Below are 27,033 nucleotides of genomic sequence, written 5' to 3'. Positions count from 1 at the left end.
CACTACCTACCTCTGATGATGATATGACAATCACTACCATGGTGACAAAATATAGCAAAAGTCAAACTTACATATTACTCACTATGTACTAGAGCAGTGATGGCAAACCTTTTGAGCTCGGCATGTCAGCATTTTGAAAAACCCTAACTTAACTCTGGTGCCGTGTCACATATAGAAATTTTTTGATATTTGCAACCATAGTAAAACACTTATATTTTTGATATTTATTTTATTTATTTAAATGCCATTTAACAAAGAAAAATCAACCAAAAAATTGAGTTCATGTGTCACCTCTGACACGCATGTCATAGGTTCACCATCACTGTACTAGAGGCTGTGTGCAGAGTATCGTAATTAATATTCAAAAAAGCTCCATGAAGTAGATGTGTTTAATGATCCCACTTTACAAATAGGAAAATGAGTTTCAGAGAGTTCATTCATATGTTTAAATGTTAAAGCTAAGATTCAAAGCCAGATTTGTCCAACTCCAAAGACACTGCTCTTAGTTCTATACTGAAAACTCCTAGGGAAAAGAGGGCAATCACTCATGGTGATAAAACCAAAGCTGCTAATCATGAAAGAAGAGTTCAGGGATATCTTAATCCAGGCCTAAAGAGAAACCTGCCTTTGGTTCTCCAAATAAAGGAGCTTGTTAGGACACATTTATAAAATTTGCTTGTGAATGGGGTAAGTTGCATGTTTATTACACAGGGCAACACATTATAAGCCCCTAGAATATGCTAAGATTTAAAGACCGAATTTTATAAGACATTTTAATATTAGTGTGCTCTCTTAACAAATGGTTTGCCCCAAATTTAGTTCTCAATCGATGGAATGGGAATAAAACTATGTAATCATTATAACAGCCGCAGGGACTGGTCAGTTTGAACTTGAGAAGGAAATATGAGGTGTACAGATTGATAAATGCCACTACCTTCCAGATGTGTGGACAAGGCTACAGCCCCTGCTGCTCCTGCTCACTTGCCCTGCTCTCCACAGCAGTCCTTGCTATTAGGTAGGCATTTGTGTCAACTTGTCGATCATTCTCACCTTCATTGTTGACTAAATGTGACAAGAAGTTGAAGACATTTTTTGTTAAAGAATTATTTACTATTAGAATTTGAAGGGACTATTAACATTTTCTAGGATGTTATTTTTTAAAATACATTTTTATTGATTTCAGAGAGGAGGGGAGAAGGAGAGAGAGAGAGATAGAAACATCAGTGATTAGAGGGAATCATTGATTGGGTGCCTCCTGCATGCTCCCTACTAGGGATCAAGACTGCAACCCTAACATGTGCCCTTGACCAGAATAAAACCCAGGACCCTTCAGTCCACAGGCCAACGCTTTATCCATGGGACATTAGCCAAACTAGCTAGGTCTAGGATGTGATTTTTAAATTTTTAAAAATAATTTGGAGAAATTTAATAATTATTCCAATAGAAATTTTATTCAAGAATCTAATAAATAGCATCAACAAAACTAGACTTTTTAAATCAATACATACTGATTTTATAAGTTTGATTATATAATAAGTTTGATCTAATTATAATCAATGACAACAAGGAGGTTGTTTTAGTGAATAAAAAATTGGAATTTTTTGAGGAGAATTTAAAGTCACATATCAGCTTCAACATATTATTAATTTGGAGTTTTGTTTGGTTTTGAAGAATAGAGAAAAATCTACATTTCCTAATACAAGTAACAATTATTTTTTGTTTACTTATTTTGGTAGCAATTACTTTTACAGAGTATGTTTTGAAATCTTTATACTGAATAACATTCTGCAAATGAAAGGAACCTGACAGTACAAATTGAGAAGTTGCCACTTTCCAGTGCCTTCAAAATTGGCATATAATGTAGAGTTTGCTGCTTGCGTTTATTTATTTTATTTTTATTATTATTTTTTAAGTGTCCTTGATGGTCATTTGTATTAGTTTTTAATTGCTGCTGTAACCCTTGTAATAGATCCATCAAGACAATCCCTACATCTCAAGATCCTTAATATAGTCATATCTGAAAATTCATTTTTGCTATATAAAATAACATATTCACAAATTTGGGGGATTAAGATGTGGACATTATTAGGGGCCCTTATTCTACCACAGTCTACATTTTGTCTCCCAAAGATTTACTTCTTTCCCACATGTAAAATACATTCACTCCCATCCCAACATCTCCAAAAGGGTCAACCCATTATAGCATCAACTCAAAATCAAAAAGCTCATCAGCTCAAATTCCCCAATCTCATCAGGGATGGATGAGGCTTAGGCTATTCTTAAGTGAGGTTTGCTTTTAAAATCACAGTTTATTAAATGTTAAAATATACATACACATTATAAATGAGAATTAAGCATGTGTGGATCCCCTAAAATTATCTCAAGGTGGGATTATGCACCTGCAAGTTATATTTTACAGATCTAAGGAAACCGACCCAAAGTAGGCCAATGAGTTGCCTAAGCCCACATCTCTTCATTGCAGCATTGATTGAACTAGTGACTTTACCATGACATTCTGCAGGCAGCTCCTAGATTTGCTTTATGCGTTAACCGTAAGCTAAATAAATTCATTCAACAAATATTTAAGTGCCTACTTGTATCCCAGGCACAATGCTCAATGCTAACAATGTAATAATACAACAATGGGCATGACGGATTCAAGCTCTGCCACAATGACACTTACTATAGTCTAGTGGGGAACACAGATGGAAATCAAAGAGTGACAGAGATGGATAGCTGATCTAATTGGGGGCAGTAGGAGAGACGGCCCCAAGAAATCCAAGTCTGAGCTGAATTCTAAAACCCTTGTGGAAGTTACCCAGTTGGGAAAAAAGAAAAAAGTGTGATGTGGTGTGACTGAGGAGGGAAGCATTTTCCTGGCAGGGAAACAGTGGTTGCCAAGGCCCTGTAGCTGGAGGGGGTATGGCAAGTTGTCTTCTACGGGAATTGTTAGTGCCATGGAGAGAAAAATAAAAAATGTCTGCAGGAGACACTGTGATAACAACATGCACTGAACACTGTGTCCTACATATTGTTCTCAAATGCTTTATAAATAACTGTATTTACTTTTCACACTAACTTCCTGAGGGAAGTGATGTTATCCACACTGACACATGCGGAAGAAGGAAAGGTTAAGCAACATGTCCAATGTAAGAAAGTCATGAAGTCGTGAAGCATATGTTCAACTCTCTCTTATATGGAGGTGTGTCCCTAGGAGAAGCAGATAACCCAAGTCTGATGTGCATCTTTCTCACACCCTGACTCTTCCAAACAATCCCAGATTTTTTTTTCTTTTGTCCAGTTTTAGCAAACATTCATGGAGTTTGCTAACTATGGGCAAAACACTCTCCCAGAGGCTACTGGGAGAAGGCCATTTCCTTATTCTTCAAAGAGAGACGCAGATTGGACACTAACTTTACCTACAGGAATTCAGTAAATAAGCCAGAAATAGAAAATCAGTGAAGCAGGGCTTCAAATGCAACCTTCTAGTAGGCAAATCCCATGGTGTTACTTTGCTATTTAACTTCTGGCCCCACACTGGTCTAGCAGTAGTTGGGGGAAGGAGTTACAGCCTCCCGCCCCTGGTAAAAAACCACCACCACCACAACAAACAAAACAAGGGAAAACCAAAAAAACCTCCCCTTATATCTTGTCTATTGAATTTTTGCCTAAAACTATTTGATCAAAGTGTTCAATTTGGAAAATTAAAACCAAAAACCTTGCCAAAGCCCTTGCCACAGCACTCAGTATCTTCACGACCTGGCCCTAACTTGTCCAGATTCGTCATGTGTCACGCTCTCCTAAGCACATTTTAGTCTTTACACTATGCAGTACTTTCCAGAGCATGCTCTGTGCGCTCTCAAGACCCACACCTGGTACAGGCTGTGCCCTTGGCCAGGAATGTCCTCGTCTGATTGTCCTCCTAGGCTTAATCACTAGCCCTCACTGCCACACCCAACTGAATAAGTTTGTTTATAAATTGTATAAGTTTATTTTAAAATGGATTAGCTTTACTTATAAATATTTAGGGCAAGGTTGTGTTATTGTGAGTGCCCCCTTCAGGCAAAAGACCACTTTTTCATCTTTGAATTTCTAGTGGCTGTCATAAAGGATGTATTTAGTAAATGCTTATTGAATAAATGAATGAAAGATCACACTAAATAAAACACTAAACACCCTTCTATATTTAATTATGTGGTTAAGAAGATGGACTTAAAAGATAGAGTTAAAATGCTCAGGCAGATTCACCCCACCATTTACATGTTACATTGAGCAAGATACCTTAAAATATCCTTGATTTTCTTATCTATTATTGGGACTAATAATAGAATCTATTTTGTGTGCTGTTGAGGGAATTAAATGAATAAATATATAGAAAGTATTTAAAAGAGTTCTGGCAAATAATCACTCCATCAATGTTAGTTACCATTATTATTATTTTGGGCTGAAATATAAAAAAAATGCAAGTAGGGGGGTACTTTACTTAAGGACCAAATCAGTTTTAAACACATCCACTATAATATGATCTGATGTCATAGTAACATAATTCTCCTGGTTTTGCCTACCCAGCATCCTTCCCACCCTTTTCTCTAAAAGCTCTCAGGTTTTTCTTGAGGAATCATGTTTCCCAACTCTCAGTTCCTGTGGTAGTTTCCAGGGTTAGCCACCCAACCCAGATGTGGCTGAAGAGAAACAGGGTTTGGTTCAGGGCTGGGACATAACCCAAGCTGGGCCACTGATACTCAGACTGGCACCTCTGCAACTGAGGGTAAGGAATTAATTAGAACACGAATCTGCAGGTGGGAAGAAAACAGAGCCCAGAGATGGAGAGAGACACAATTCCTAATCACAGCATGTGACTTCCTGGACCCTGCTGAGTATTTTTTCTTTTTTTGACTATGCAATAGCCAGGAAATTCTGTTATTAGCTTCACTCAGTTTAGTGGGGCTTTGGTACCACAATTCAAAGTGTCCTGAGTCATGTGAACACCACCGCATCATTGTAAAGGTGAACATTTTGATGTTAACTCATTATCTCATTAAGTCCTACATGGATTTCAAGGTGTCATTGTAAAAAAAACTAGTTTACACCAAGAATTTTTGTCCAGATGAATATGGGGATTTATCAAAGAATCATGGTATCTTCATACTTGGTGGCCAGAGAGCTGTAAATACAAGACCCTAGAAAGTGCTCCTCTGACTGGGGTGCATGGAGCTCTTTGAGAAGCTTATAGAAAAGGCAGGTTCTGGGACTCCACACAAAAATTCTGCAGCAGGCCCAGGAATCTGAATTTCTCATGCACACCCCAAAGATGCTGATAGTTCAGTGATGCTGGCTGTCCACTTTGAGAAATACCACCCTAGAGGTGTTTGTTTAGAAGTTGTAGGCAAATCTAGAGTACACAAATCCACTGGGAAGGAATCCCCAGAAAGCAACAAAATGCAGAAATTCCCATCATTATTTCAGAAAGTAAAATAACTTCAAAGACAGCCTGAGTTTAAGTACTAATTCTGAAGCAAGTATTAAGAAATTTGGAACTGTGTCAGATCTAAAACGGGAAGGAAATGAGCATTATATCCAGTAATCTCTGTGGCTATTTTCTATAAAATAAAATAAAAAGAAGTGGTATGGAATAAAAATAATAATTTAAGCAATAATTAAAAATTGATTTCAGGCTTATGGCTTTATCAATTTCATTACAATAAATGATAGTAACTCTGCAGTAAATCATTGCAAACAATTAACAAAGACGACCTTTGAGAATTCATCTCAGTTTTTAACAGAGCAGCTATAATGAGCACAATTATAATAATTGGTAAGAAGCTTTTGCAACATTCCATAATACACAAAAGACAACATGGCAAAATGAAATAGATTGTTTTCTGAGGATACCACATGAGTTTCACAAAGGAAATCTTATGTTGACTGTGATGCGTAAGGGGGGTGATACAAAAGTCATTTGATGCTGTATCAGATACCCTGGGAATAAGAAAACCATTTCCAGATGTGTATCCATGTTTGTCTTTGTTAGGGTCAGTGGTTACATAATGGTCAATGATGTGCCTACATCAGGGCAGCTATCCAGCCCTTTCAACAGGGGTTCCCCAAGGGAATTAAGCCAAAATACTATAAAGCATCCATTGTATGCAATAGATCGACTCTCCTATGCATGAAAATGGCATTAGCTTTGTACCATCCTTGGGAGAACTGAGAAAATGGTCTCTCAGATCATTTTCTTGTAGGGCTTAGTTGCCCTGTGAAACCCAGTTTAAGAAGGCTAACTGCCACTCTTTAAAAACTAAAAAATATCCTCTGGGATACATAGCTGTCTAACTGTTTTGATCCCAAGCAAAGTGGTCTAGTAAAAGTAAGTGGTTCATCAAGCAATTTAAAGTCTCACAAAATAGAACCAGAAACTAGAAAAGGAATGTCCTCCTGTGCTCTCAGGTCATGCTTTGCGCATCAATATTCAACTCTGTGCACACGTGTGCCCTGAGATTAACGATGTCAGCGGAACTCAACTGCAGTTCCACAGAACCACACAATAAAACTTTACAGCACAAATGTCTTGGACTCCATCCACAACCATGAGCTGCTGAACTGCCACGTGCATTGCATTATGTGCAGATCCTATTCACTCCAAGGAAAATACAGTGGTAGGACTTCAGCAGAATAACGAAATAAATTTTCATTTGTTCTGTACTGGGATAGAAGGTTCACACATTTATAAATGGGTTTCTATGTGGAGACTGATCATACATGATCTTGATTTTTGTGTCAGACCCTGCTAACTGACCATACCAGTATCCATTCTCCCTTCATTCCTGGCTAGTAGAACCCAGATTTTTAACTGCACACATTGGTAGAATGAAAGACGACATCTACCAGTTTCCACGCAGCTAGGTATACCCAATGAATGTAAAACTTAGTGGAAATATTGTATGTAAGTAGAAAATATTTCACTGGAAGGGGTTCTCTTCTTTACCCTTCAGCTATCAACCCCTCCCCCTCTTCTGCCTGGCAAAGAATGTGATCAATGGAAATCTGACAACCATCTTGAACCATGGACGTGACCTTAAGTGTGGAAGCCATGCAGAATGATGGAGTAGAGAGATAAAACCATCCTTCTACTCCACCACATTGCTGCCCTCCATCCCTGGGCTGTCAATTCCAGACTCCTTTAACACAAGAGAGCAAGACACTTCCGTCATGCATAGGCCTCTGTTATCTTGAGTTTTCTGTTTCAAGTGGCAGAACCTAAACCTAATTAGTATAATTTGCATGCAGTTTCTTATTCAGCAAAGGCAAGGTGAATTAAGAAACTAATTTGGATTAAATATTTGAACTGGTTTGCAACCTCTGAAATTGGAATGATGTACTTAGGACAAATAAAAGGAAGTACTACTTTATCTAAGTGCTAATAGGCATATGAAAACAACTATTTTACTGGTTATAAATGTATATAATTTAAAGAGGAATTCAGATCAATAATAAGTAAAGAAAAGAAATCAGTACAATGTGTGGTATAAATGAAAATTAGTGAAATTAGTATTATGGTAGAGAGCATACCATATAATATATACTATCAAAAATAACAAGCCAGAAAAGGTATAAATTGAAGTGTGACATGTAGACATCCATGTGCCTCTTTTAATTTGTATATTGGTTCTTGAGACCATTATGTGACCAATTCATTCTATATGTAGTTACATTAAATAATCCACTTCTCGGCCGATGGAAGACTTTGGTCTTTTAGCTTTTATGTATAACAGACAAACATCTTAGAAAAATCCCCAGGACAATAGAAAATTATTAACATGCTTTTGATGTCCAGTGAGTCCTTTCAAGTCTGATTTTCACTCTGTACTCTTGAAAAGACATTAACATATTTTAAGTGGACTCAGCAAAAAGGAATGAAAGCACAAGATTGTATTTCAAATAAAGTCTATTCCTTAGATTGTTTTTGATCATCCAGGCAGAAATTTCATGTCAGTCTTGCTCTAAATAATGATAAGAATTTGTGGTTATTATGATTATTTGTTCAACAATATTTGAGGGAGGAAATATTAATGTTAGATATCCCACTAGGAGATGAGAGCTACCCAAACTCTTGTCAATTCCAGTGTTAGGTGGACCTCTGGGAAAGTGTTAAAACCCATCACTTCTGTGTAATCTCCATAATATTCTTTTAATACCTGCAAATCCGTGTTCTGTTTTCATATGCAAATATCTTTTATTATGGTTATGTAAATTATCAGTGCACATTATTTATTCTTCACTCTAACAACATAAGGCAGCATGCAGATATCTAATTTAGAGTGATTTACTCATTGTCTTCTCGATCAGCTGTTGGATACTCTTACTTCTTTATGTGAAGCACAAGTGGGAAAAGATTTTAGATGTTTAAAAGGATTCTATTTCTAAAAAATATTTTTTTTCTATCCCTAATTTCTCTATCACAAATATATACATACGATTGAGATGGCAAGAGAAAGATACATTACCCCTGTGACGTCCATAACTTTAATGGCTGCAAGCTGGCCTGTTTTGACATGGCGGCCCTGTATGAAAAAGATAAAATAAAAAGGATTTTAGTTCTGATGAGCAATATTATCATTCAGTTCCAACCGTGAAGAACAATATTACCTAGATTAATGTTATAGAATGCCAGTGGGGAAGACACACACACACACACACACACACACGCACACACACACGCACACACACACACATCTTAAATGCTTTGAGATCAATTTCTATTTAGTGTTTATTTTGTAGAACATCTCCATCACTTTGTCTTTTGGGCTTATTTTCACACTGGTTGTCAAGTTAAATAAAAAAGGCAATGCTGAATAATTTGGTCTACCTCCCCTCCAAAGTGTTAGATGAGGACTTGTGTGAGAGTGGATTTATGTGGCAGGGGAGCTAGACATGACTGGAGGAGACAGTATTTCCTCTGTCCAAAAATAGTCACTACGTGAAGAAACCTTAGTTTCCTTGATAATTAAAGCATCTTGTAATGGTCTCAATTGGTTGTTGGTGCTTCCATTTTAGTAACTGCTATAATGTCACTGACGGTAACCATGGAAAAGACAGTATCCTAGTTCTCCATTTTAAATTTCACTTCTAAGCTGAAATAAGAGTTCCCGATGAGTCTGACAGGTGACTGAATAATACAGCTCTGGGATGGCAGCTTCAGCTACACTGAGATCCTGAAGATGGAACAATTAGCAGGCTCAGCTCAGTCCCAGGCAACAGCATCCCTAGCACCGGCAATAGGAGGGCAGCTGAGCTGTCAACCGTGGAAGGGAGAGGGCCCCAAAGGAGGCTGCCTGGCTTGAGTGGCCTTTTACATCACTGGAGAATGTCAAACCTAATTAGGATCCAGACTGAGGCAGACTTTGAGGACTGGCCAGGAGTTAGCTGACCCAAAGATCACTAGAAACCAGAGACACAGCCATTGCTGAGACAGGGTTTAGAGAAGCAACTTCATAAAATCACAAATAAATTGCACAGGAAGAGCCCTTCAGGTGTTTCATCCAATACCCTTCTTTCAGAGGGAGGCTGAAACTCACAACTAATAAGGACCTAAAACCCAGGACACTTGTCCTGCTTCTGCCCTCCAGGTCCTGAATTGAAAATTCTTATGATGAAAATGTAAAAATTATTTTTAAGCAAACTTTCTTTTCATATTTTACTTGAGTTAAACATCGAGACATTCATCTCTCATGTAGTATTTTGTTAATTTTTTTTTAAATTTGAGGACAAAGGAAGATGTTATTAAAGGAGAAATTTGAAGTGAAAATGTAATATTGCTCCTAATTTTAAGTTACTTCCACTTATGAGAGCAATGAAAAATATAAACCTAGACTCCATCTCAGTTTGGATCTAAAAATACACATTCAACCAAGGACTAAAAATTAAATTCTGAGGGGGGGTGGAATATTTTAAAGCAGTGGTTCTCAACCTTCCTAATGCTGCAACCCTTTCATACAGTTCCTCATATTGTGGTGACCCCTAACCATAAAATTATTTTCGTTGTTACTTCATAACTGTAATTTTGCTACTGTTATGAATCATAATGTAAATATCTGATATGCAGGATGTACTTAGGCAACCTCTGTGAAAGGGTCATTCGACCCCCAAAGGGGTCGCGAACCACTGCTTTAAAGGGAGACAAAGGGTTACATTTTCCCCACAAAAAGTAGAAGAAAAAAATCCTGTCAGATTGCAGTTGCTGAGTCATTTCTTAATAAAAGAATGAAGTAAGATTTTCTTCTTCTGAAATAACAACAATAACAAAAATAACAGACTAAATCTAGAAAAACAAAACTGAAATTCCAGTAGCTCCCAAAGCCTTATGTCAAGCATCTCCTCAAGAGTAAAAGGCCCATCCACAAGGAAAGAGGAAAGCACAGCAAACTGGAGAAAGCAGAGGCGGTGGGGTCACTCAGCTGGCGGGCTCAGGCCAGCCTGGTCCCCTGAGCCCCTTCTTCCTTTCTTCTATCTCGTGTTTGAGGTAAAGAACTGAGCTGATGCTTGTTCCTTACAGAATAACTCAACATCAAGGTGAAATCTAAATCACTCAAGGATATAGCACTCTACCCCTTTACCTCCTCCCTAAAATGAATGTGAGAGAAAGAACAATGGTTTTGTCATGAAATAGCCATGTAAGCCTGGGCTTTGTTATAGCTGTTATTTATTTTCTAAAGAACAGCAAGATGGCTTTAGAGCTGCTAGCCTGAGGCTAGCCTGGAAGAAAGAGTATTTTCATTTCTAGGTCACTGAAATTCATCTGTTTCCAGCCGACCACATGATCAAACGGGGTTGTGGAAAATGCAGACATTCCACCCACTATCTCCTTCCCCTGTCCAAGGACTCACATCGGGTAGAATGTTAAGAGTTCTTCATGCTTAGCTTAGATTAGATCTAGCCTTTATTGAGGAAGATTTCTTCCATTTTCTAATTGCAGGTGATGGGCTTAGTTTCATGTTTCCACAGCATTCTACACGAATGCAACTGAGCATATCCAATACTGTGATTTTCAAAATGTGCATCTCAAGAACCATGAAAATAAACTCAAATAGAAAAAAAAAATCACAATGTGAGCATGTAGCAGTGGCAGTTGTTGTATGGATCGAATGTTACAGTACATCTGTCTGTCTATCTGTCTACTACCCATCCATCCATTCATCCAACCTTCCTTCCTTCCTTCCATCTATAATCGATGCTGTAGTACACCATTCAGATGTAATACTGAAGTGCCCTACAGCTGTCAGTCAAGGCCCTTTTTGCTCCTTGGCCTCAGCCAAAAGAGTACCTGCTCAAAGCCATGCTCCCTCCTAAAGAGAACAGAATCCAATGGCAGCAATATAAAGGCCCAGACCTCTTGTCTTAAAGTAGGACAATTCTGAAGGGCCATCTCAGCTCCTGACCACTCCAATGTATGACTGAGGTCTTTGCTGAGACTGTATTGCAGTTAAGCTCTTTCCTTTGCACAATTATACATTCTTCACATGTGTAGATCCTAAGAACACTCCTCAGTAAAATTCCTCCATATAAATCGCCAAATCAGGATATGTTCCAGAGGAACCCTCCCTCAGACCGTTGGTTCCAGGAATGACCCTTATCCCTGGCGGCGGGTGGCTTATTGATTGCTCCTGACATACTGTAGCTGTGCCACTGTCAAATGTTCGCTAGTGGGGAACAGGAGTAGGATACAGGTGCCAGAGAGCACACTGGTGAGTCCAGTGTTTCATACTTTTAAGAGTGGAAACAGTACTTTTTTTTAAAAAAAGGAATCAGATAGCTTTTACTGAGAGACACTTATGTACTGGAGAAAGACAAAGAAAAGCTAAGGGTGATGAGTCACCAACTGAAGGCAGTGTGTGAAAATCATAAGGGAGATGAGGTTAAATCCTGAGATCTGTGCACTGTCTTCAGTCAAGATGAGAACATCACACCTGTAGGCTCAGTGTGTTCATTCCAAGTTTCAGTTTTATTCCTTCCCCATCAGGCTGGAGTTGAGGGCTATACCTCTTACTCTACCCTGATAATGAATTCCTGGGTCTGGTCCTCAGCTTTTTCTACTCTCTGGCTTCAGAGGATACAGGTCTTTTGTTATCTATCCAGGCAGCAGTCAAGCTTGAGAAAGTCATGTTGAGCTCAGACATCTCAGGAATGAGGGTCTGGGTCCTTCCAACAAGACTACCATCTAGATCAGCAAAGATGCGAACCAAGACTGGGGCGGGGGTGGGGGAGGGGGTAAAATGAGGAGGAAGGAGATGATAAGCATCAGTTCCAACCTTTAGACATTATGTAATGGTGAGAGCTTATAACTTTGCCTAGGAATAGAGATCAGCCAGAATCCTGGAGGAGCTGTTTCCAGAACTTACTATACAAAGCAAGAAGACCCAAGTAACACAAGTGACTGACTGTAGTATACATCTGTAGTATGCACCCCCCATCCCTCCTTCAGGAATGAGGTTCTCTGAGTCTCTCTCCAGGAATTTACTTTAGCCAAACACAGCAGCTGGACCCAAAGGCATGCTCCCTGCCTAAATTAATGACCTTTGTCTGGAGGCAGCAAGTGGGCAATGACTGGTTGGTGTAGGAATATGAAAGCCTACACCCCTTATATCAAAGTGGAATAATGTTGAAGGGCTATTCCAGCTCCAGAGCTCCCTTTCTGGGTTTGCTTGGGGCTTTGTAGCTGCATTCAACTCCTTCTACTGCCCAAATCTGTCTTCGCTCTCTCATGGGTGTTGATAGAGAGAGCACTCCCCAAAAGACACCTACCAACAAATATCTGTCCTCAGAATCTGTTCCCTAGGGAACTCAATCAAAGACTCTATCTATGCATCTACCCACTTACCTGCCTACCTACCTTCCTACCTACCTATATATTAGTATGTGTATTCTTAATACTAATGTAAAAGAATATATTTCTTACTGCATCTGGGGTAAAATTTTTAAGAAAAGCTCTGACCTAAAAGATGAAGATAATAAACTAGGTCAAGCATTGGGAAGTATACTACAGATTAAAAAAAAACAACAGCATCTTCAAAGGTCCTGTTGTGCAGTTACTAGAGCATTTGAGTAATTAAAAGCAAGGCCAGTATGGCTGGAGTAGAGAGTAAGTGTCTAACAAGGACTTCACAGACCACTTTGAGGAGGTCTGTCTTTATCCTAAGACCAATGGGCAGCCGCTGAAAGGTTTGAAGCAACGGTGTAGAGTGCTCAAGTCTGCATTTTGAAAAGATTGTTCTAGGGCAGTGATGGCGAACCTTTTTTTTAAAAAAAAATATATATTTTATTGATTTTCTACAGAGAGGAAAGGAGAGGGATGGAGAACCAGAAACATCGATGAGAGAGAAACATCGATCAGCTGCCTCCTGCACACCCCCCACTGGGAGTGTGCCTGCAACCATGGTACATGCCCTTGACCGGAATCGAACCTTCAGTCCGCAGGCCGACGCTCCATCCACTGAGCCAAACCAGTCAGGGCAATGGCGAACCTTTTGAGCTCGGCATGTCAGCATTTTGAAAAACCCTAACTTAACTCTGGTGTCGTGTCACATATAGAAATTTTTTGATAATTGCAACCATAGTAAAACAAAGTCTTATATTTTTGATATTTATTTTATATATTTAAATGCCATTTAACAAAGAAAAATCAACCAAAAAAATGAGTTTGCATGTCACCTCTGACACGTGTGTCATAGGTTCACCATCACTGTTCTAGGGGCAAGGCATACAACAGAGGAAATCAGAAAAGATGATGGAAAAATAATAATTATAATGCTACTTAGTAATTCATTTGAGATATGATGGCGACTTGGACTGGGATGGAAGTTACAAAGAAGGTGAGTAGTAGAGAGTCAAAAAGAGATATTCAGGAGGTCAAATCAACAAGATTTGGGAGTGAGTCAGATATATATTGACCCCACATTTCCCACAATGGCTGACACAGCAGGTACCTGATAAATATTTTCTAGATAACAGATTGAATAAAGTAGTGAGATTTGAGGGTTGTATTCAGGTTCTTGGTCAATACCATCCATATGTCTACATCAGTTTCTCCCATCCCCCCCCACTGCTCACATTTCTATCCAGCCACAAAGTGTAGAGCAGCAGATGAGCTGGGGTGGTAAGCAGGAATTCCAGTCATTTCACCCAAAATAAGTTGGAAGATGAATTTAGTGAAGTTCCTTTAAATTTTACAGAGACTTTAATTTACCTCTCCACAGATCACAGAGAAACTAGAAATTGGTTTTAGCTTTTTCCTCCTGAACTGTAATGATGATGGAGGTGAACTCTGGTTTTCCGCTCACAGTGAAGATTAAAGCATAGTTAAGATACCTCTTTGGACACCTTCAGGAATGCGGCCTTTCTTTGATACAACTTATCTTGAGGCAAAGAGGTAGACCAGACAACTTTATGAAAAGACTCCAAAAATCTTTATAATCCAAGAGCATGGATTTCACAGACTATATTTGGCACAGTGTCTAGTCCTAGGGTTTTCCCAGGTTAAATGAGGCCTCTCTTTTTCCTTGGCCTGCATGTGCCATTCATTGGTAGCTTAAAAAAATCCTCCTCCCCATGGAGGCGGAGCTGTGACCCAGACATCACTGCTCCCAAACTGTGGCAAAGATGAAGGAAGGAACCTATACAGGGCAGTTCCCCAGCAACCGCTCTCCATCGCAACACCACGCTCTGCGAATTCCTCTGCTTGGCACCTCTGAGAGCAGAAAATGGATTGTTTTCAAGATCCGTCAGAGCTGGCCCCTCTGAGGACGGAGGCTTCTCACAGACACAGGGTGTGGAAGAAAAGACAGCGCTTCATTTTTCTTTGTTAGAAACTAGGATTCCTCCATCTTCGTGGCTGCCAGTTTGGCTCCGTTTATAAATCAAAATGGATGATTACAGGGGGAAAAAAATCAAATAGCCACAATTTTTAGCAGACAATAGTTAATGTATGCAGAGTCTGTGGCAGGCAGCCTGCTGCCTGTACCAGGAAAGGCACGCACAGATGAAGCGACAGCAGTGACGAGGCAGGCAGGCTTGTGGGGTGACGAGAGCTCAAAAAAGTAGCAGAACCAGTCTCTTGGCCATGGCCTTGAGCCAAGAACACATTTCTCAGTACCTTCTCTCCCAACCCCTAAAATGAGCACAAAACCAAAGATCTTATTACTATTAGTTTATGCCACAGAGTAACCGCAATTATTCGTGGTTTTTGGACATTAAATTCTGGAAGGACTAAGCCCTCAAAATGTTGGGGTTTACAGGATGGGGGTGGCATATGTGCATCCAGCCAACTCCTCAGCTGTCCCCAGTATTCCACCTCTCCCCAGCTGCCACAGCAGCCTTCCCTATCCGGAGTCAGGGGATTTAGATGGCATTCAAAAGCCCTGATCCCCCACACCCGTCCAGGATGAAGTGTATTCACAACGTTAGTAAAGGAAAAAGAGTTACTATATGTGGTGAATTTTTCTCAGAAAGCCAGAGGTATTCAATTTAGGCAGACTTCTTAGTGTTTGCTCTTTCTTTCGCGTTAAAATGGCCATGAACTAAATGTTCACATGGCTTCGGAACACTAAAACTCCAAGGCGGGAGTTTGTTTAGTCCTCTGACATTGCCTAGAAGAGCATCTTGCAGAGAGTAGGCGCTAAGTCACACTGGGAAACAGGATGCTCCCAGGCCTAGCAGACCTTGTGAGCTGCCCCCCAGTACAGTGCGCAGAACGACTCCAGCGATCCATGGTAACCTGGGAGAAGCCTGGGAGAATTGGGGGAAATACCTGCTAAAAAGTGGCAGAAAGCTTTTCTTTTAGGAAAAGTGAGACTATGAGAAAGGCTCCCAGTTTCATAACGGAGGAAGAAGCCACATGGGCTGATGTGCGTGTTTTGCTCAAGAAGGCTTTGTTTTTGGTGTGTTTTCCCAGTGTTAACTAACACACTGGCCCATGGGAGTGAGCCTTGGAGACTAGAGCAGACACTGGTATTCTGCGTTTTATAACTTCACGGTTTATCTGAGGAAAAGTTCAGGGAGAGAAAGATACAATGAGAACAGCAAGGCCCAGACACTGCCCTGCTGTAGTTCCTCCGTCTCGGTCTCCCTTTTTCCAGAGAATAGTCACCAAGGCAGGACAGAGCCCACTGTTCTTGGGAAAGGGCAGCCCATTTTTCTAGGTTTCAAATCAATAGCTCCCTCTCTAAGGCCTATTTTATGAGGCAACCCTGTCTTCCCCTCGGGACCTCTGGCAGACCCTTTGCTCACTTCCTCCCGCCTCCAAGCTGCAGATTAAAAAGATATACTATGTCTTACCTCCAGGCCGCATAGGTTTGTCAATTACAGTCTGACAGTACCCCCCCCCCCCCGAGATTTACAGCACTTGGTCAGGGGTGGGGGGGGCTGGCTTTGCACCAGGAGGCACCATAGGCATCACGGGGGTGGGCAGAGATAAATAATAATAACGAAAAGACAGTGCTGCATTTTATTTCACCTAATTTACGGCTTCTATAGGAAGCCAGTCCACCCACAGCGCTGTCCGAGTCACTTAATAACAGAACATCTGTGGCAGCAGCAAGAGCAGGTCTGGAAGTGCAGAGCCGTGCGGGAAGAGAAAAGACCAAGCCGGTGTGGTGGGGAAACAAAGGGACAGGACCACAGTGTTCCCAGCTATCACTCTTGGGGTGGCAGGAACACAAACAGGGACCCATCTGACTCTCTCTCAGGGCTGTGGATGAATAAAACCCTCTCCCAGCGTTCTCAAACCTCTAGGAGTTTTAATTAAAACAAAGGAAATGTCAGCAGGAGAAGCGAAGGAGTATAATTAGGACCCACCAAATCTAAAGCAATAAGGGGGGGGAAGATGAGGCATGAAAGGAAAGCTTTCATGTTCTTACTGAATCCCTGCTCTGTTACTGACACAAAAATCAATTTCAATAGGCTTTAGCTGTATCTGAGCAGGAACAGAAAGGACAGATGAAATTCAGTGAGCAATTTACTGGAGTCATAATGATTCCCACGGAAAAAAAAAAGGCTACAATGAACACCCCAACCAAATGCCTCCTCTGCCAGAACTCTGTAAGAATGCGTGTGTATGTGTGTATGTGTGTGTGTGTGTGTGTGTGTGTGTGTGTGTGTGTAGATATATAGCAGTAGATGTAGATATAGCAATAGATATACATGTAGATGCAGATATAAATTTAGGGGGTGGAATTTTAAACAGTTATATATGTTTTATCTTTTAAAAATGTGGTTAAACTCTCTAGCTCACACCCTTAAAAAGGAAATTTTGGCCCCACCCTCAGGAGACATTTGGGGATATTCAGAGACATTTGTTGAATGTCACAACTTGCTACTGATGTGGGTAGAGGCCAGAGATACTACTAAACCTTCTGCAATGCACAGGACATTCCTCTCCCCCAACAAGGCATTATTGGACCCAAAATGTCAACGGGGCCAAGATTGACAAACTCTGATTTAAAAAAAAATTGACATTTAATAGGTGCTCCTTGAATGTTGGATTCTAACAAGTGTCGTATTCCTCACAGGCACTAAGGTCACAAGATCAAACATAAGGCCTGGCCCTACGATGTCCCAGTGAACAGTGTGAGGGAGATGGAGATGACATTGTTCCTTCTTTGCTTAGCAGCATTTACAATATTTCTCAAATTCCAACCCCCATGACATTTTAGAACACAGGTAGGACCAATAGCTCCTGAGACCATCCAGCTTGTGTATGTGTAAAGGCCAATTCCAAGATCTCCATTGTCTCCCAATGAAGCATCATTCTCTACATTAAAAAAAGCTGATGAGGTAGTATTGGGGTTAAATAAAATTTGGTTTTTGATAGTTGATACAAGCTATCATTTTTGCTAATTATATTAATTTTAGAAAGATACCTTATTTTCATTTCTCAACCATTTTCAGGTCTTCTCCACAACTCTTCATACTGCACATTCTTTCCCTCTTCTCAAAGTTTACTGTAGTTTTTAACCAGTGGCAGCTCCATTCAGGAATACATTATTATGTTTGAGTAAAATATAAATTATGATAAAACTATCCTTAAAACAAAAAGGTCAATTATATAAGAATAAAGGTGTTTTCCTTGATCCAACATAAGTTCTTCAAAGGAAGTGATAGAGGAATCTTTCTATTGTTGTACTTGATCTCTTTCCAAGAATTAAGGAAAGTAGAATGCAAGTGTTTGGGGGTTTTTTGGTAAAAAATAAGATAAGCAACATTATATTAGTGACAGCCATTTACTGCCTTTTAGGTCTTTGAGGATTAAAGGACTCAAGTTTCTTCAAGGTGGTCAACAATAGCATCCAGATATGGATCCGCCACAGTGTATGAGAGGAATGAGGAGGGCACAGTAATGGTTCCACCTGCAATAGCGGAAGGGCCAGATCTCCACACAGACTACGGATCTCCCTCCGCCCAACAGGAGTCCTCTGTGTCAGCACAGGCTGCATCAGCAGTTGTGCTTTCCAAGCGAAGGCCTGCAAATCCTTCTTTGGGTAGGAGGGCGAGAGGACAAAAAGGACATTTGTTTTGTAAATGCAGAACAGCTCTTCCATATTCATAATCTTTCAAAGTGGTAGCCAGCATGGACTCCAGCAATGTGTCAGCAACACATCCATCCCTGGGAAGCTAGTGGCTGAGAGTAAGTACTCCTGTGCCTCTCAGAAACCTGTGACCTCCGCCAACAATAATGCTGAGAATACTTTTGTCTGAAATCTTGGGGGAGGGGAAGTGGGAAAAATATGATGACACCCTGAGAAAAAATTGAGAACTCTTTTAAGTAAATATGACATACCCGGAGCTCTGGGCAGGCCAGACCGGGTGGGTAGCTGACTAGTTAGCAAATGCATTGATTTGCAGCTAAATTTAGCTGCAAGTCAACTGTGACCTGTCAGGTAGCTTTCTCTCAAGGAGGACTAGGTTTCCCTGACTCCAGTGAAATTCTTCACTCCCACCACATTTTCCTGATGGATGAGGGACTTTGAGAAAGGCAAGGTGAGCACCTTGCTGACTTGTCTGACAACCCTCTCTTCTCAAGCAGGGGTTGATAATATATATATATATATATATATATATATATTCTTTATTAATATATATACACACACATATATATATAAACACATCCTATATAATAAAAGGCTAATATGCAAATTGTCCCCACAGGAGTTTGACTGACTGGGAGTTCGACCTCTCACTATGACTTGCACTGATCACCAGGGGGCGGCACCAAAAGAAGGAAGGCCCTGGCCAGCAGCTAGGGGAAGGAAGGTCCCAATCAGCCTTGGGCCGGCCAGGCCTAGGGACCCTACCCGTGCACAAATTTCATGCACTGTGCCTCTAGTGTGTGTGTGTGTATGTGTGTGTGTGTATATGCGTATATATATAAATCTATCTGTATAGATACATAGATCTATCTTTATCTATCTATGCCCATGACCATGTCCACGTCCATGTACATATTTATCTATATTCAGGTACTGTGTCTTTCTCCCTTTCCTCCAATATGCATTTACACTTCTCTTCCTTCTTCTCCACTTGCTCACTAGCTTCCTTCAGATCTTGACTTAAAAGGCACTTTCTCCTGGAGTCCTTTCCTGGCTCACCTTCTATAAAGTTTCAACTCTGCTCTATTTCTCACTATTCTCTTCCTTCCTTGCTTGACTGTATCATCTAACACATTACAGGATTTATGTATGTATGTATGTATCGTGTGTACTGGATATCTCTTGCTCCAGAATGGGGGTGTCCTGAGGGCAGGCACTTCCCTTTGCTCTGTTCAGTCCTCTGTCTGCAGGAGCAGAGCAGGGCCTGCACTCAATCTGTGTGGTGAGAATGAGTTCCCAACTGCTTTGTGGAAACACTTTTCAAGTCCCTCTGTCTCTTTCGTAAAATTCACAGCATTTCTTATTTGAAGGCAACAAGTACCTTCATCAAATGAGGAAATAGGGTTTCAGAGAAGCAAGTATTTTGCAGGTATATTTTCCTTTCAGATTGACCTTACATATAAGTAAACCAAGCAAGAATGCCTCAGCTCCCTCTTTTTTATTCTATTTAAAATTCTTCTAAAGCCTAAAGGACAAAGAACAGGGCTATACATTTAAATGCCTGGTAGAGTATATTTTAACTAGGAAGATTTATTTGCATAACTATATATAATTGTTTTTATGCTATATTTTTTACAATTGACATTCAATATTATTTTATATTAGTTTCAGGTGTGGCTAGTAGTTAGATACTCGTGTTTTATTTAGATAGATATTAGCCACATGGCCTGACAAGTTATATAATACAGAGTATTGAAAAGCTGCAGCTAACAACAACCAACAGATCAACCTTACAGGTAGCAATTAATGATGAAGCTGTGTTTTTCAAACCAAAGAGAACATTTGATAACTTTTCCTTGATACAAAAATAAAAAGAGGGAGTTAGCATCTTTGCCTAACCTTTCAGAACTAAGGTCACCTGCACAAAAGAATGAAGAATTGCCTTTCTTCCTCATTTTCATCCGTGGAGTAGTTTTTGGCACATGGCCAAAGACTCAAAATCAAGTCTAATTTAAACCTAGCTGTCAGGCCTTGATTTGTGTTACCTTGGGCCCTAGATACTTGCCTAATATCCAGAATATCAGTGTCAATCGGCATTTCTTTGGCATTAATCTTGCCTTTGCAACATTAATGACCTATTTCATTGGTGGCTTCTGTCTTCAGAAGGTATAGTAAGAAAATAAAAATGGAGCTCATTCAAGCAAATAACTGAAATGAGAGTTTTTAATTATTTAAATATACCTTTGCTATCTCAGGAACTCCTAAACAGAAAATCTTAGACTTAATAAGCCATTAAATGATTGTAATTTAATGCCAATAATAGAATGTATTAATTTATTAATCATTAATGAACATTCAACAGTATATATATATAGACAAATCCATAAAATTATACATATTACGCATAAAAATTACATATTATGCATAAAAAGCTCAGTTTATACTTTAAACATGTATATAATTCTAATTTTACATTTTTAAAACTTTTAAAATCCTTTTGTGAAGAATACATTTTAGAAAACAAATTTTGAAGCCATGAAAAATCTTTGGAAGATAGTAAATGCAGGGAAGCTGAAGGAGTAAAAAATATTCTATTTAGAACTTGATATGTTTTCAATTTTTCAGGAAGGCTTTAGGCAAATCTCTTTAACTTTTCATCTATTTTATAAATAAGGAAAATGGAAGTACTTGTTATGCCTGCTTTCCATTACAGGCAAAATTGCAAACAGGAGCAACCAGCTAGAATGAGTTCTTGAGTCACCTTATTGAGTCAACATTTCATTTGTGTTTTTCATGGTAACTTCCAATAGAGTTGTCGAACCATGACAATTTCTGTTCAGAGGCTCACAGTATATCGTAAATATAATCAGCATGATATTTCACTATTAAGCAAAAAGACAGTCAATGAAAGCTTTCTGAAAAGGCATCATTACTATTCATTAAAATGGATTTCAGTGCAAGTTAGAATATGGTCAAGTTTTTACAAAGAAAAGTCTTATGAAGATAATCTACATTTCACATAAAATGAGCACAATAATTATAATAAGTTATAGAACCCTTCTTAAGGGTCATAAGCCACATGGTTACACAACTCCAACAAATACCATTCCTATTCTTTTCTATATAAATGACCCTTCCTGAGTTGAAACATTGATTAAAATTAAAATTTATAGACTACTTACTAAGGATCTATTATAAATGAAGCACTGTATCCATCTCTAAGGAGTATGAATTATAAAAATCATTATATTTATTAAAATCAATAATGTTTCTTTCAGTAGTTTAATTTTGTTTTGACAGATTTTACTCTTAAAAAAAGGTTTATAAAAATATGTTATTTCCCCATTTGTTCCATTTTCAGAGGCTTCTTCAAAATTAACCATGATCAACATCAATCATGGCATCTTATTTTGGGGAAGACACCATGAAACACAATATTACCTTATAGAAAAGTAGGAAGAAAGTAATCTACCTTATTTCATTGAGAGAAGACCATTTTTATTAGGTCCACAACATTTTTCCCTAATTTTACTTTTCAAGGTCCTTCAAGAACAACCCTATTGGAGGAAAAAATATTTGAAGAGGGTTGAGATTCTAGAGAGGCTATTTTTTTTTTTTGGTTGTTTTTTTGAAGCCATGATACAATTTTAATTTTGTGTTTAGCACTATACTATTCTCCACAAAGATACTCTTTTACTCAAATAATCAATATTCTAATACACTAAAGGCCTGGTGCACGACATTTGTGCACTCGGGGGGAGGGGGTGTGTGTCCCCTTTTGCCATCTGGGAGCCCTCAGGGGAAGGCTGACTGATGTCAGACATCCTTAGCGCTGCCATGGAGGCGGGCCGCTATGCTTACCAGCCGTCACCATGGGAGTGAACTGACCACCAGGGGGCAGCTCCTGCATTGAGCATCTGCCCCCTGGTGGTCAGTGTGCATCATAGTGCCCGGTCATTCCGCCATTTGGTCAATTTGCATGTTACCCTTTTATTATATAGGATTCTCAAATATATGCACTCATCCTAAAAGAACAACAACAACAAAACATACACACACACAATTAAAACCTTTTCTCGAAGAGTTTAATAAATGATTGCAAAAAAGGGGCTTCCTATATCCTAATTTATATTTACCAATATAAAACCACTCTCTAGTCGGGTCACATACTATTTCTGTCACAGCTTTAGGTGAATATACTATTAAGAAAAATATCACATTTTTCAACCTGAAATCTAATCTACTGGCCTCTGTGTTACAAAGGTCATATGGAAATGAACATGATTGTATTTAATCAATTGACATACCCATATTTGACATACTTCACTAACTAGGAAAAAATAATTCAATGGCAATAAGATAACAACGACTTACTGGTTCTCTCTATATATTATCGGAGCTTGTCTAGATTTCAAAAAGAGGCCAGAAATTACTATGAGGTTATGAAAAAGGAAAAAGGAAGCTACTTAGAAAATTTATATAAGCTTCCTAACGTTTTGTATTTAAATACAACAAAAATTATTTATGAACAGTTTCTTTCTGGATTGCCAATATTCTCAGATAATCTTAAGAAATATAGTATTAATGCATATGATTGGAAAAGGAAGTTGGAATAAAAGAACACAGTAGTTCAAATCTGTTGAACTTCTACCTCCATTATGTAAAAGGTGCCAGCTGTGTAGGGATTTGGATTCTTAAAGACTGTACTCCTCACCCGGCTTGTGTGGCTCAGTGGCTGAGTGTTGACAGGAGGATATGGTTCGATTCCCAGTCATAGCACATGCCTGGGTTTTAGGTTCAATCTCCAGTAGGGGGTGTGCAGGAAGCAGCTGATAAATGATTCTTACTCATCATTGATGTTTCTATCTCTCTCTCCCTCTCCCTTCCTCTCTGAAATCAATTTAAAAATATTTTTAAAAAAGACTACTTTTCAAAAATGCACTTAGGCCAAGATGCAATTAATACAAACTCTACAACCTAAACTGAAGTTAGAGAGGTTGTCAGATCCTGTCAGATTGATTTGGTAAACAAAAACTATTGAGGAAAGGTGTCAACACATTTAAAATATCACAGCCTAAGAAACAGGCTGGGGGTGAGATGGGTGGACAGACATTAAATATATGAATGTTGCTGAAACAGTTGATCACCTCTTCATATTAAAAATAAGGGAAATATTAAATTAAAACCTGAATTTAAAATTTATAATTTTCTTAGAGATTTATGAAGGTAATTAAAGGGCCAGAGTTAGCTAGGAAGGTAGGGACATCTTTTTAGGATGCTTTTATTAGATTTTCATAATTTTAGTATGATAAAGGTGTTATAATACTCCACAATGAAAAAGGGAAAAATGAAAAAATATCTTAAAAGTCAGTGTAGTGATTTTATAGTTTATACATTCATTTCCTATTGATTATATCAGTCCTTCTGATAAGTTTCCTTTGAATACCTACTTAACACAAATAATGAATAAAATGCTATTTTTTTACCCTTATGAAACTTACAATCATGGATTTCCTTTATAATAACATTTTTAATATTGTGAATTTTTAAATATAAGTAAATGGACATCAATCAAGTCCTGTTGGAAATAGTAAAGAAAAGAGAACTGGAGGTGGGGAATAGAAAGTACAAGTCATTGTTTGTATAGGGCAGCCTTGAAAACATAAAGGAAGCAGAAGCAAGGAAAACTGGATTGTGGCATTTCAGATAGAAGGCAGAGAGCTGTGTCTAACAGAGAGATGGAGATAGGGCTGGGGAGGGAGAGAGAATGTTACAGGAGGAGCTTGAAGCCAGGTCAGGCTGTTCCACTGTTCTGCCATATTCTGGATATTAGAGACCCAGACAACCCTGTGCTCTGGGGAACTGAGATGAGAAATGTATTCCGCTGCCCTGAGCTGAACTTGCTTAGATAAACATCACCATAAAATTCTACCCAAGTCTAATGAAAAGGTACATCTTTGAGACAACAGTGGGAACTAAGATGACTCCACAACTACCAGCAATAAATTAGACCCCCACTGAACACTTGGGTAGAGGATCAGTCAAAGAAAATGTGTCTGTTATGCTCATGCTTCAAAACAAGACAGATTCTAATCACCTAAATAAAAATACAGGGGCTGGAAATAACAAACTGTGTAGCAATCGTAGCTGGTAAGTGAAAATTATTATCAACAGCTAAGGCCTACTGACTGCTTACTATGTCAGGCACTGTTTCAAGCAATTTACATATATTAATTCATCACAACAAACTATAAGGTATTATTAATACCCTCCTTTTACAGACAAGGAAACTAAGGCATAAAGAGGTTACATGACTTGTCCAAAATATCCATCATTTATAATATGTAGCACCTTAACTACTACTTAAATTATTTAAGATATGCAGTATTGATGTTCATTTCCTTTATTGACTTTTCTTATTGTTTCATTTTAATAAAAAACGTATTTCCTAAGGCTTTCAGCAGCAGTTTCTCTCTCCCAAGACTTGCATTTTCAGAAATTTTCAGCTTGAGAAACTGATATTATGGTGGATTGATGCCCAGACATTGCACAGAATCAGAGCTAGAGTGGCCAACTCAGACTGGGCTGGGCAGGAACAGAAGCAAAGGTAAGATTTTAATTCAGTCCCAAATGATCCAAGGAACAGGAGAAAGACAGAGGAGGACACTGAAGGCACTGAGCATAGAGGTATTGGTCCATGAATGATGAAGGACCAGAATCTGTGCATGGCTGTGACATCACATGTGCACGAAAAACAGCAGAAAATCAGGTTGGAAAGTAGACAAGGTCCCAATCAAGAAGGGCTTCCCATGTCATCTAAGGAATATGACATTAAAGGGTTTAAGCTGGAAGTCACAGGATCAGACTAGATTCCCGAAAGGACACCTATTTCCATCTGCCCCACCTCCCAACCCACCACCACCCAGCTGTGGTATTGCAGTTCATCCATCCTCCACCAAGATGTGTAGACTATTAAATCAGTCAGAATCTTATAGTCATGTAGCAGAGAGGAGAGGATGGACCCAAGGAATAAATAAGAATAGAATGGACTTTTATACGGGTGTTGGAATTTTGAGAGAGAAGGACTCTAGGAAGAAGTTGACAGGTCTGGTGTGTGCATCTGGGTAGATAAGAGTTCCATTCATTGAGAAAGAAGACTCAGGAGAAAACATGAAGAGGGGAAGAGGTGACTTCAGGTGCCTGATGCACATCCAGACTGATGTGTCCACGAGGTACTCAGTTGAGGGACTAAGCTTCAGGGCATCGAGCAGGTCTCATCGAGACAGAGGACTCATATAAAACACAAAGAGCCCATCCAATGTGGCTCAGTGGTTTAGCATCGACCCATGAACCAAGAGGTCTACAGTTCGATTCCTGGTCAGGGCACATGCCCAGGTTGCAGGCTCGATCTCCAGTGTGGGGTGTGCAGGAGGCAGCCGATTGATATTTCTCTCCCATCAATGCTTCCATCTCTCTATTTTTTCCCTTCCTCTCTCTCTAAAAATCAATAAAAAATATATTTTTTAAAAGGACACTAAGAAAAAATGAGCAGATGGTGGGGAAAGAGAAAGTTGTAATGTCACTGCAAATCAGAGTGGAGGTTGGGATGAGTTTCAAGAAGAAGGGCATGGTCAGATCCAGATGCTACAAGAGACCAAGTGAAATGAGGACTGAAAGGTGCTCATTCAGTCTGGCAATGAGGAGGCCTTTGGCGACAGAAGCAGGGTTATGAGGCAGAGATAGATGCCAGGTTGCACAGAGGGAAGAAAAATATGGGAGGTGACCAAGTGGAAACAAAGAAGGTAGAAAAAGATTGGCTCATTCTGAAAAGAGATGGAAACTAATAGTGAGATCTTGAAAATGTCTGTGTGCTGAGAGGAAAGAGGGAAACGGCAGAAGGGGGAAACCCACACCCACCAGGAGGAAGAGTCTTGAACAGAAGGAGGGAAAAGTGTTGCATCAAGACAGGGCGGAAGAAGATAATGTGCATGAGCATCCATCAGCTGGTTGGGGAAAGAGGCATTGTGGGATTCCTATCTGATGGCTCCACTTTCTCTAAGAGGCAGGACAGAGGTCCCCTGCAGAGTAGAATGCAGGCAGGGGCAGTGGAAGGGAAGAGATGTGAAGTTCTGGAGTAAATTCTCTAGGGCACAGGAGAAGAAACTGAGCAGGTAGAAATCTTAGATTATTAAGTAGTTCTGAGTGTCTCATTGGGGTTGGGTTGGGCTTTGCTCTTTTCCTTGAGTTCTCTTGTGCAGCCTGAATGCAGGAAAAGAGCAAATGGCTGGATGGATCTTATTTAAGGGGCCCGCAAGTTGGATATTCTGGAGGAACAAAGGGCGAAGGAGCTAGGACATGTTGGCCTAAAATGATTACATTAAGGAATCATGGGTCCCACAGCTGGGCAGACAGGTTATTAAAGTTTCATGGGGACGGAGAGACTGACAGAAGACACTAG

General features: G+C 39.4%; 1 protein-coding gene across 14 annotated transcripts in view; it reads right to left on the bottom strand.

Moving 5' to 3' along the window:
* Nucleotides 1-27,033, bottom strand: part of TNIK (TRAF2 and NCK interacting kinase) — a 345,621-nt gene that overhangs the window by 142,301 nt on the left and 176,287 nt on the right. For all 14 annotated transcript variants that reach the window (XM_036350973.1, XM_036350976.1, XM_036350974.1 and 11 more), the window contains exon 3: nt 8,505-8,561. In XM_036350973.1, coding sequence (XP_036206866.1) covers nt 8,505-8,561 — 57 coding nt within the window. The remainder of the gene's footprint in view (nt 1-8,504; nt 8,562-27,033) is intronic.

Source organism: Myotis myotis, unplaced genomic scaffold (assembly GCF_014108235.1).
Source record: "Myotis myotis isolate mMyoMyo1 unplaced genomic scaffold, mMyoMyo1.p scaffold_m19_p_2, whole genome shotgun sequence".
NCBI lineage: Eukaryota > Metazoa > Chordata > Mammalia > Chiroptera > Vespertilionidae > Myotis > Myotis myotis.
Note: the sequence above shows the minus strand (reverse complement) of the source record. Positions and strands in the feature narration are given on the sequence as shown.